Source organism: Plectropomus leopardus, chromosome 19 (assembly GCF_026936395.1).
Source record: "Plectropomus leopardus strain MGB_pleo_1.0 chromosome 19, ASM2693639v1, whole genome shotgun sequence".
Classification (NCBI taxonomy): Eukaryota; Metazoa; Chordata; class Actinopteri; order Perciformes; family Serranidae; genus Plectropomus; species Plectropomus leopardus.
In genome coordinates this window covers 20292907-20304150 of record NC_142194.1, presented here as the reverse complement: position 1 = coordinate 20304150, position 11244 = coordinate 20292907, and the positions used below count along the sequence as shown (strand labels likewise).

At 41.8% G+C, this 11244-nt stretch overlaps 2 protein-coding genes across 4 annotated transcripts; one reads left to right on the top strand and one right to left on the bottom strand.

The window, feature by feature from the left end:
• Window positions 1-191: 191 nt before the first annotated feature.
• On the top strand, window positions 192-11124 carry eif2ak1 (eukaryotic translation initiation factor 2-alpha kinase 1). 3 transcript variants are annotated; one of them, XM_042508063.2, is made up of 15 exons: window positions 192-641; window positions 2881-3048; window positions 3395-3531; window positions 3671-3714; window positions 4376-4475; window positions 4567-4647; window positions 4782-4878; window positions 4978-5026; window positions 5292-5652; window positions 6484-6586; window positions 6688-6794; window positions 9488-9602; window positions 9693-9772; window positions 10290-10523; window positions 10788-11124. In XM_042508063.2, the coding sequence occupies exons 1-15, from the start codon at window positions 419-421 to the stop codon at window positions 10905-10907; spliced, it is 2019 nt and encodes a 672-aa protein (XP_042363997.2). In that variant the 5' UTR covers window positions 192-418; the 3' UTR covers window positions 10908-11124. The 3 variants fall into 3 exon arrangements, with proteins under 3 accessions (XP_042363997.2, XP_042363996.2, XP_042364000.2); XM_042508062.2 differs by having other exon boundaries at window positions 5289-5652; XM_042508066.2 differs by lacking the exon at window positions 192-641 and adding an exon at window positions 2555-2712 and having other exon boundaries at window positions 5289-5652.
• Window positions 5095-9066, bottom strand: LOC121958897 (ankyrin repeat domain-containing protein 61-like). Its single transcript, XM_042508067.2, has 5 exons — window positions 8792-9066; window positions 8385-8479; window positions 7934-8105; window positions 7596-7793; window positions 5095-7502 (listed from the first exon to the last, which is right to left on the bottom strand). Exons 1-5 carry the CDS (start codon window positions 8972-8974, stop codon window positions 6876-6878), a joined length of 1275 nt encoding a protein of 424 aa, XP_042364001.2. The 5' UTR covers window positions 8975-9066; the 3' UTR covers window positions 5095-6875.
• Window positions 11125-11244: the final 120 nt, after the last annotated feature.

Below are 11244 nucleotides of genomic sequence, written 5' to 3'. Positions count from 1 at the left end.
ACCGTCTGCATTTACTTCATATAGTAACAAACGAATAAATGGCTTTTTATTTCAGGGTTAATGGTTTGAATCTGTGCTACTAACATTATAATACAAAACAACACCGGTGTTGGTGCTAGTCTGTGAGTTTGAGGTACATTTTCATCATTTATTATTGTTGTAACTAAAGTAGCTCCATTGTCAGACGGTCCCTGTGCAGGTCTGTTCATCATGGCCGCCGCTTCTGACTCCGTATGGAAACAAATGTCCGCTACTGGTGCTGTTATTACAAATCTCTGACAGATTCACACGATGTAAACACTTCGGGAAGGAGAGATTAATCGTGACGGAGCTTCCTGCAGACATGAGCCAACTGTTAGCGTCTTAAAATTTGATCTTTGTTTTGTCGAGTCATTAGTTTTCATAAATAGGTGTAATAATGTTAAATTCAGCGTGTAAGAGCAGCGGACTGAACATGGAGGAAAGCTCTGGAAGCGGCAGCAAGAACCTGTTGGTCCTCAGAGACATTAAACCCGTCAGTAGGACACATCAGGGACAGGGACAGAGTGATATTGTTAGTAACTTCAGTCTGCTACACCAGAGTCAGAGCCTGCTGTCTGTGGCCGGAGAGGAAGAGGAGGAGGAAGAAGTACAGTTTGACAGTAAGATTATTTTATTCTTCTTCTGGGTCATTATAATGTTTACTGTTGGTTATCTACATCGTCTGACACTATGACACCAGAATAAAGGAGTTATAATCTATTTATACGATCAGACAGGGGCGTAGATGAAGTTAGGGGGCCAGTGACCCCAGTATCTCTCAGCCCCCTCCATGGGATAACACCTAATTTTGGAGGTGAACAGGATCATCATCAGTTCAGCTCTGAGTGCTTTATGTTGGACCCATTTTTTTCATATACAGAACAAAATGGACCTCAGAGACAAAAACATAGTTGCGGTGATAGTCAAAGTTATCTAAGAAGGTAAGACTGCAGAGAGGAAACACTGATTATATGATGTTTGATTTTAGTAGGAGTTTGTTATATGATATATAAGGTGAAAAAGAAACTAAATGTGTGTTTTGTGCCACAAGAAGAAAACTGAACCCCTGCTTCCTCTCTCTCATTGTTTCTGTTTTTATGTTTCGTCCTCAGTGTAGACATAAAACAAATGCGAAAGCTTGTTGTACTTTTCAGATTGCAATGGGGTAGAGTGGGAGAATGAAACATACAGAGTTATTTAATTTAGAACAACACATATTGTAGTTTTGTTCAGACAGAAACTCTTAACTCTGACAGTCCTCTGTTAACCAAAAAGAGGAAGTTGTACAGAAAAAGACATCCTCTATCAGCCCTTGCAGCAGAAAAGCATAATTCACCCAGTTCAGGAAATATATCTGCACCTGGAGACTTCAGAGTTTTAATACCAGCATTTAATAACAGCACTTTCTGTTCAGGTGTCCAGTCTTTTCCTTAACTTTGGACAGTATGTCCTCCTATTGAGGCCACAATAACGTCCTTGTGTTGCACAGACTGTTACAAGTGTGCAGACTTTAAACTCTGTGTAAACTCTTCTTCAATTATAGACATAATAACCGCCTGATCAAAGATTTTCCTCCATATTTAATAGACACAGTACAGTCCTGTCTCTGCTGTATAAAGAGAAATCATGAAAAACCTGTGTAAGGCCTCTGAAGTTGTCTGATAATGCAAATAAAGTAGATTTCTCCCAAGAGGACTATTGCATTTTAATGTTGGAACAACAATGAGGTCAAAACCAAAAAATATACCAGAGTATATGAATATTAGAGGGAGGTCTTTCTGTACAGACCAGCCCTGATCAACAGGCTTAAAGAGGCTGTGCAGTCACCTGATATACAGTACAGGGCATTTATAAAGAAGGAGGAGCAGAGTATGCAGACTAAAAATATAACTCAAAGCAATGCATGTTGGGATATCCAGGTTGTTTCCTTCCAGTATGAGTCTTAATACTTCATGTCCCATGATGCTGTTTGACAGCATCTTTCATTGGACCCCCCCACCGTGTCTGTTAAATGTCTTTCAGACTGCATGCTCGCAGTTTGTGAAGTTGATCTGGAGTCAAACTCTGGATCACCCTGATGACATCATCAGGGTCCTTTTCTGGCAGTTGCAGCTGTCGAATCAGTTTGCATGGGTCATCATGATGCAAGATCATGTCACATTTGAGTTCAGCCTCAGAACAAGGCCAGACCTGCTCCTCCACACATGCTGTAGTATCATGAAATAAGAGGCAGCTCCTTTAAGAATCAGAAATACTTTATTGATTCCCCGGGGTAAACTGTGTTTTATTACAACATGGAGAATTAAGAGATACAGTAATAAGAAATACAGTAATAGTAAACAATTAGCACTAGTATGCAAACATTTAAACCTTTTAAAAATAAAGTATGTGTGATATTCTGAGTGTGTCAATGTGTGAAAATATAGATGTTTCAGCCTGGTCATGTGTTTACAGTCAGTGTGTGGGCACAGTAGGCGGAGGGGGCTGCCGTCTGCTGCACCAGCCTGATAAGCATTACTGCTATACACGCCCCCTCAAGTACAGACAAGATGAGCGCATTTTGAGGTGAGCTGATCATCAGATCAGCTCTGAGTGCTTCATATTGGACCAAAACAATTTTTCATATACAGAACAAAATGGACCTTGGAGACAAAAACATAGCTGCGATGATAGCTAAGGTTATCGAAGAAGGTAAGACTGCAGAGAGGAAATACTGTGGTTATGCGATATTTGATTTTAGTGGGAGTTTGTTATGATGTATAAGTTTAATAGAAGCTAAACGTGTGTTGTGCCACTAGAACAAAACTGAACCCCTGCTTCCTCTCTCTCATTGTTTCTGTGTTTATGTTTTTTGCTCAGCTTCAGACACAGATAATAACCGTGAGGTGCTGATGGCTGGTAAACATTATCCATCCATTCAAGAGTTTGCCTCTGCGATCCCCAACCACCTCCTGCTGGGCTCCCTGTTGGAGCACCTCTGCTTCGTCTACGAGAGCAACCCAGCTCGCTCACGGATGCTCTTTAAAGGTACAGACTGAGTGTGGTGATGGTACACAGTCCTACCTGCAGGCATTGTTTGTGTTTTTTTTTCATTAATATTTTATTGAACCTTTTTGCAATCAAAAAATGTCACCTATGTCCTTAAATCAAATAACTCATATACATATATATAAACAATAATAAATCACCAAATAAAATAATAATAATTATTATTAAAAAATGTAATATAAGTAATTTATTTAAGTAATTCCAAGCAAAAAACACAAACAAAACGAAAAAATAAAATAAAAAAAAACATAAAAACCTAATCCATATTTCTAAATAGTCTTCACCACATCTGGAGATTATTGTTGATTTGATGTTCCTCTTCCAGTCATCGGTCAACGTCTGGCAGCCATGAACCTCCTCTCTCCTCTGGCCGTCAGTGATGAGTTCAGCACCGTCAGACTGCAGCACAACCGAGCCTTCACCGAGCTGCTGCACGCTGCCAGCTCCTCACTGTACCCACAGGTAAGTGCACTAAACACCACTGCGTTTTCAGTTTGGGACTATAAAAATGACTTGTCAATAAGAGTATTGATCAAAACATGGTAAAATGTAGTGTTAATTGTCACCATGGTCACAGTTGGGTTTCTGTGTTTCTCTGCAGGGTCAACCAGGTCTGGGCTCAAACGCACACAGTGCTGCGCACAGGTACGCTCAACTCTGAACAGTTTTGGGGTTTTTTCAACTTTATTGGACAGGACAGACTTTAGATTGAAAGGGGGGAGAGAGAGGGGAAGACATGCAGCAATGGGGAAACTGATGGAGGCAATGTTAGAAAAGCAGCTCCTGTCTTAAGTTAGCTACAAATACGTATAGATTTTTTTCTTCAATGGAGTCTGGTGGCTTTTAGGAGAGCGTAGACAGATATAGTGGCGCTTCAGTTTGCCATTATTAAGGGGCTTTTTGACTACAAGGCAAAGTGCTGAAAATATTCTTAACATAGTGTACACTTAAAGTAATATTTATTCAGTCCCTAAAGTCCCAAAACATGATAGTTTATTGTATATGTGGGTACAAGTTATTATATTGTGCACACAAGATAAATTAGTATCACCTTCAGGACTTAAGAAGCTCCCTTGACATTATTTTTTAATATAATATAATATGGTATCGCTGCCCACATACTCAGCAGTACACTCTTTAGCTTCTGTGTCATTACTTCTGTCTGCTTCTCCAAACTTGGGGTGTGCCAAATGTCATCTATTACAGGTAATACACTGACTGTGGATATGTATGTCTTATGAAACTATTAAAAAGATTTCAACAGTCCCTTTAAATGAAAGACATCATTTTTTTTGCTCTCCCTCAGATCGAAGGAGGGACTGTTTCAGGCGCAGACATCTCGGTATCTCAGTGAATTTGAAGAAGTGTGCAGACTGGGAAAAGGATCATATGGAAATGTTTTTAAGGTATTTTGTTTTTTCCTGTCCTGTGCTCCTCCTCTAAAGAAAAAGTGACGTTGATCATCACCGTCATGCTCTCTGTGGCATCTTCTCATAGGTCAGGAACAAACTGGACGCACAGTTTTATGCTGTGAAGAAAATTCTTATCAAAAAAGTTTCAACAGATGACTGCATGAAGGTGAGCCATGATCAGAGTTAGAGCCTCTTGACATCCAGAAATAACAGACCAATGATTATTGTTTTATCAATCATATGCAAAGATATAATAGAGAAATAATAATATTAATAATAATAATATGTGTTTGTGTGCAGGTCTTGAGAGAAGTCAAAATGTTGTCCAGCCTGTTGCATGTAAACGTTGTGGGTTACCACACAGCCTGGATGGAACATGTTCAGCCTGCAGCATCACGTCAGTATCTAACTGTTTCTGGATTTGTCGTTTTTCAATAACAGCAACTTTCTTTTATCACAAGAGAAGATTAATGTGAGAGACATGTCTCTCTTGTAGATACAGAGCCTCTCCTGCCTGCTCTGGAGTCACCTGGACAACAGGACAGGTAGGACGTGTGTCCAGCTCATCTGAAATCAACACCATTGCCTGTCATTGTATAAACCACATCATGTGTTTAAAGGAAATAATCAGCATATTTATTTATTATGGAATTAATTGTACATTAATTGTGCAAGTATTCATAGACAGCTGTTACCTCACTGCGTCCCACCAAATAAAATGATAATATATTGTCCGACAACACTAAATCTGTCTCCACGCTTTGTCCCTAACAAATAAATGAAATATGTTTTTTTTGTTGTTGTCAGTAGTGATGAGAGTCCTGACAGCAACAGCAGCAGCTCGTCCATCGTGTTTGAGAGCCTCAGTCAGAGGACAGACTCTACCTCCAGAGAGACCGAGCCCGTCAAATCTATAGTCCCAACCCAAGAGACGGGACAGGTGGTGTGTCCCAAAACCATGCGTCGTATTCCCAAAAACTACGTCCCCTGCGTGTTCCTGGGAAAGGGAGGTCCCTCGACGACCACCAAATGTCCCGCCATGGGGTGGGACAGTTCCGTGCTGCTGGAGGACGAGTCCGGCAGGAGCAGCATTGAACTCAACAACAACTCCTGCATTGACAAGGACTTCCAGCAGTTGGCTGACAAACGCACAACAAAGATTAATAAAGAGGTATGTTCTCAAAGGGACAGTTCACTCCAAAATCTTCAACTACATATTTTCACTCTTTGCCGTAGAGCTGTTTATCAGCGTTTACAGTTTTGATGTGAGTTTTTGGAGAAATCGGCTGTAAAGATGTCTGCCTTCTCTCCAATATAATAGAACTTGATTAAAAAAAAAAAAAAACAACTTATAAGCAGAAATCCTGAGCAGGTTACTCAAGATAATTGTCACACCTTGTTTCATGTAAGAACTGTTTTCTTTTCCACCAAAACTAACGCTGCGCAAAAAGAAAACGTGCATTTACCGCTAGCTCACCTAGCACCACTGAGCTAGTTAACATTACATTACAGATAATGTTTGTGCTCGCTGTCATGAGCACAACCCGTTGACTTCCTTCTGCGCAGTGATATATTTGACGGGTGTAATTTGATTAGAAAAAAAAAGTCCTCCATGAAACTGCTCCCAACATGTTATGTGAGTTATCTTTAGTAACCGGGTCATGATTTCTCCTGCTGAATTTTTCAAATTGATTTTATTTGGCTCTAGTTCCATTATATTGGAGAGAAGGCAGACATCTCTACGGCCTAACACCTAACAGCTCACACTAAAACTATCTACTTTTATAAACAGACCGACACAGAAGAGGAGACATGATTTTGGGATGAAATGTCCCTTTAAAGAAGCCTTCAGTGCTCAACCTGGAATCGTACCATGTATTATTTCCATGTGACAAATGATTACAGATAAAGATTGAGATGTTTTACAGCTTACTAAAAGCAAAAATGTTGCTAATTCTTTTTAAATGTACATTTGTAAAAAACAGTGTGAAATTTTCACCAGGTGCAGTTCCACCTCATGCTCTACATCCAGATGCAGCTGTGTGAGCGCTCCCTGAAGGACTGGATCTCTGAGAGGAACGCCACACCCAAACACACCTCAACAGGTAACTCTTTAAAACATGTGCTAGTTTACAATATGGTGTTTTTCCATCACAGATTATAAACAGTTATATAAAATCAATACATTGTACCTTTTTGTTTTCAGGTCCTTATGGATGTGTTGATGTTGAACACACACGCAGCCTGCTGAGGAAGATCCTTGAAGGAGTAGAGTACATTCACTCCAGAGGAGTCATGCACAGAGACCTGAAGGTGAGGTGCTTTTATTTGATGATTTTATTTGGTTATCTCTGCAGCAAACAGTCCTGCTCAGTCTGTACTGTCACACAGGTGTCATATGGGAGTCATATCTATTGAATCATGAAAAGAGTCCTGTTCAGAATCGGTCACAAAGGGAATGTGTAAATCCTCCCAGTGGTTGAACACAAAGTCATAGAGCTTCTCAGGAAGGACTTTTCTTAGCTCCTCTCCGTTTCCTCCGACGTGTTTTAGATAAATGTGTCTCTTGCAGAGATCCTGCAGCCTCCTCGGCTGCTGAGTTAGTGTCAGCAGCTGCTCTCTCTGTTGGTAGAAACAAGGCAGCGATAGAGTGGAGGGCAGGAGGCCCTGTTGGTTGTAGACGGTGAGCGGGGAGGTGAGGCTGAGCAGTTTGAGCAGCAAAGAGCTGTTCTTGACATTGGGCTTGTGGTTCAGGAACAGGAACAGACAGTTCTCCCCCGCTCCGCTCAGCTTGTTGATGTCGGCACCGTACCTGAGCAACAGCTCTACCGGCTTCTCGTTACCAACGCTGCACGCCTCCTGTAGAGGCGTCAGTCCGGCTTCGTTCATTGCGTCGACCTCAGCACCGCGCCCCAGCAGCTCAGAGATGCAGCTGATGTCGTTCTCCAAGGTTTTAGAGGTCTTCATCGCCATCGCCATGGCAGCCAGGTGCAGAGGAGTGTTTCCAGAGTGCCTCACTCTCTGAAAATCAGTCAAGATCAGCCTCAGTTTAGTGCTCATATTTCAACATGCTCTGAAGACACAGTAAAAGCGCAGGTGGAAAACAATACAAACCATGTTGATATCTGCTCCCTCCTGGATCAGACTGGTCATCACGTCCTTATGGAGGATCCCAGCAGCCATGTGCAGTGGTGTCATCCCACTGCTGTCCACAGCATTAACATCAGCGCCATAACTAGACAGGATTTGGACAGCTGAAGGAGCCATGTGGCGTATTGACAGGTGGAGAGCTGTCTGCCGACTCCCCTCCACCTGCACAGTAAGCATTTCACAAGGACTGGTAAAGAGATATTTTACAGACATCACTGATGACTCATCCCTGTTGAGTTTCACAGAGAGGAGCTTAAATTAAAAGGTCTGTACTCAGATTTTCTGTGTAATAAAGTTTTGACCTCTGCATTGATATTGACGCCACGCTCACAGAGGAGCTGTAGACATGCCTCTGCCTGCTGACGCATGCCCATCACAGCTGTTTGGAACTTTGAAGGTGGATTTTGCTCGGCGGCCAGGATGCTTGGCCATCCAGCGATCACCAGGTGCAGAGCAGTTTGTCCGAGCTGGTCCCTGAGACACAGGCAGAGGCAGAGACAGTTCTGCAGATAATTAGAGATATGAGGACGTAGTGACAGGCGAGTTACTTAACTGGGAGCCACTTTGCATGAGTTGACAGCAGCTGAAACAGGAAGTCGACTCTGACTATGCATGTGGTCTTCCTTGTTTGAGGAAATACACTAGACTGAGTTTTTATGTTTGATCTTCTGATAGAAGCACCGCCTCTCTGTGGTGTAGATGGGCGTGTTGTTTGGTGTTGATGTGTGTGTCCGGGTGTGTGTTTGTGCATACCTCAGCTCAGGGTCTGCCCCTGCAGACAGCAGGATTTGCATGCTCCTCAGTCTCCTGTAAGAGGCAGCCAGATGAAGGGGACGGCTAGGGTGCCCCTGAGGCAAGACAAGACCAGACAGGACAAACTGGAAAACTGCATAACACAAATACGTTGCAGCCTTCAAACACTGCAGGAATACCTTTTTTTTTTACACTTTTATTTTCCCGAATCGAATGATCGGAGCATTATAGAATGAGACTACTGTAAGTAACCATTAGCTTCTTGTAGCTGTCACTGTCTATATGGTTTGGTGAAATTACAATATAAAAGATGTGACATGTTTGCGTCATGTGATAGCTTAAAACTTACATTTTTGACAAGTTTCAGTTCTCACTAGTCATTTGAAAAGTTGTTTTGTTGTATTTACCTTCCAGAAGACTTCTCGCAGTGCACCGCCTTGTATCTCAAAGAGGAAGTTGCTCCCATACTTTTTGGACATGTCTTGTATCCGTGCCACGTCTTGGTCCATGATTGCAGTATAGAAGTCATAGTTGTGAAAGTTGACGGTGTTAGTACTCTTTTCCTCATGTTCCCCGCTCTCCTCTGACATGGCCAAGCATCGCAGCCTCCCTGCTGTGTGTGTGTGTGTGTGTTTGTGTGTGTGTGTGTTCAGTCTGTCAGGAGGTGTGATACTGCTTCAAAGCTGGTTCTTCTGGTTTGTTTGCGCAGCCGTACTTCTCTCATCACGCAGAGGGAAACATTTAAATGTTACATCCGTTTTCTGTGTTTTCTCTCAGCCTGATTTCATCATAGTGGTTTGACAGTTATGAGTTTGAGTTTGATGTGAGGCCTTCCTGTCACTGCTGATAACTTGTTGCTGGTGCGGGGCCTTTTATGGGGACTGCATGGTGTCACCCTGCTGCTGAGAAACTTACAGATCGATAAAGATCTTCACCAATCCATCTTTAAAAAAAAACTCAACAAATAAAGTTCAGTATTTCCAATTTTGAACTTTATGTGATGAGAAGATAGCTGCTCTCCTCTCACATGCAAAAACCCTAAACTTTTGCATCTTTACACCCTCTGACATATGGAACTGATTTTTTGTTTTTTTTCCACACAGCCGAGGAACATTTTCCTGCACGGTCACGACTGCCATGTTCGGATCGGGGACTTTGGTTTGGCCTGCAGGGATCTGATAATGGACGACCATAAAAGCAGCAACTCCTCCAGCTCTGGTAAGACTTTCCCGCTCTGCTCATACCTCACAGAATCACCACTTGATGGCGCTGTTAGATTTAAAGTCACATCTCTGTTGTGTTTTGCAGATTGCTCACACACGACAGGAGTCGGCACCTTTGTGTATGCTGCACCAGAACAGCTAAAGGGCTCCCAGTATGACTCAAAGGTAAATACAGTCACACTCCCTCAATGATGACGTATCCACATATAATTAAATGGAGTTGCTGTTTTTTTATAACTTAGCAACTTGGTCATTTTATTTAGTTATTTACTTAATCCTTTATTTAAATGGGAAGTCTTGTTGAGATTAGTATCTCTTCCTCAAAAGAGAGCTGGTTACAAAATAACATCTACAGTTCAAACATAGACAGATACTCAAGTACAACCTTTTAAAATGTTCACATGGAATACAAGAGTGTAAATTTCATAGTTTATTCCATATCTACACTGCATAGTATTTAAAGCCATGTTTTTAAAGTTCAGTGTGAACAAGAGGTACAGCTCATGTTAAGATGTCCTGAGACCTGACACTGTAATTACTGTGTTTGAATGCAACCAGAGCAGAGGTAACTTGGGATTTTTTGCAACAGAGCTATACCTGTTTTGTCATCAATCTTTATTATCGTCATCTCTTATAACCTTTTTTTGATCAAACCATATTTGTTATGTTGTTCCTCTCCCAGTCAGACATGTACAGTGTGGGAGTGCTGGCTCTGGAGCTCTTCCAGCCCTTTGGGACTGAGATGGAGCGGGTCCGGACCCTTGGGGACCTGAGAGAGGGGAAGATCCCTGACTTGTTCTGCCAAAAATGGCCTGTCCTGACCAAGTACATCATGAAGCTGATGAGTAAAGAGCCTGCTGCGCGGCCCACAGCCAGCCAGCTCCTACAGAGCGAACTCTTCTGCAGTGAAGACATTGTATGTTTAGATAAAAATGGATAGTTTTTTATCTTCAAAGACTTTTTGTGCTATGAAAAAAAAATACTGATCTACGAAGTATCTGGAAACAAATGTAAATACATTTGGGATTACTTGTAATGTGCAGCTTTTTTTTTTTGAGTGTATATCTGCTGAATGTGTGACCAAAAGGTTAAGACTGAACAACACGTGCATCTGCAGAACAGTTCCTGATAATAATAGTAATTACCAACTGAATTTGATATTTTTGTATTTCCTCCTCAGGTGATCCATGGTTTGCAGAAAAGAGTTGAGGAGCAAGAAGAGGAGATCCTGCAGTTGAGGAGACAGATCAGTCGGCTTCAGAGTGCAGAGGCTCATTTCTCTGAGTCGGACATCAGCTGAGCCTTAAATACCCTCTACAGACTGACAAAACTTGATTTATTTTACCATTGATGTACGGTGGTACATGTGATAGAGCGTGTGTGTGTGTGCGCGCGCGTGTGCGTGCGTGCGTGCGTGTGTGTATATATACATGGATGTAAGAGTGCAATTATTTATCTTATTAAGCTGTTCAATAAAACCTGTACCTGCTACATCCTGCAGGATTTCTGAGAGGCAATATGTGATTACTTTTCATTTGAAAGAAGCACACTGACAACAAATTGAAAATGTGACCTAGAAACAGAGTTGCCAGTGTGTTTTATGATTTTGTGCACCTGAAGAAGAAGCTGCACATTGT

Bases quoted from the DNA above. Each gene is read 5' to 3' on its own strand.
- LOC121958897 (XM_042508067.2), bottom strand. From the start codon at position 8,974: ATGTCAGAGGAGAGCGGGGAACATGAGGAAAAGAGTACTAACACCGTC. The intron at 8,480-8,791 runs GTAAATACAACA...GTCTTGCCTCAG, and splicing joins TGCGAGAAGTCTTCTGGAAG to GGGCACCCTAGCCGTCCCCT. The intron at 8,106-8,384 runs GTATGCACAAAC...CCTGTGTCTCAG, and splicing joins GGGGCAGACCCTGAGCTGAG to GGACCAGCTCGGACAAACTG.
- eif2ak1 (XM_042508062.2), top strand. From the start codon at position 419: ATGTTAAATTCAGCGTGTAAGAGCAGCGGACTGAACATGGAGGAAAGC. The intron at 4,476-4,566 runs GTATTTTGTTTT...ATCTTCTCATAG, and splicing joins CATATGGAAATGTTTTTAAG to GTCAGGAACAAACTGGACGC. The intron at 9,773-10,289 runs GTAAATACAGTC...TTCCTCTCCCAG, and splicing joins GCTCCCAGTATGACTCAAAG to TCAGACATGTACAGTGTGGG.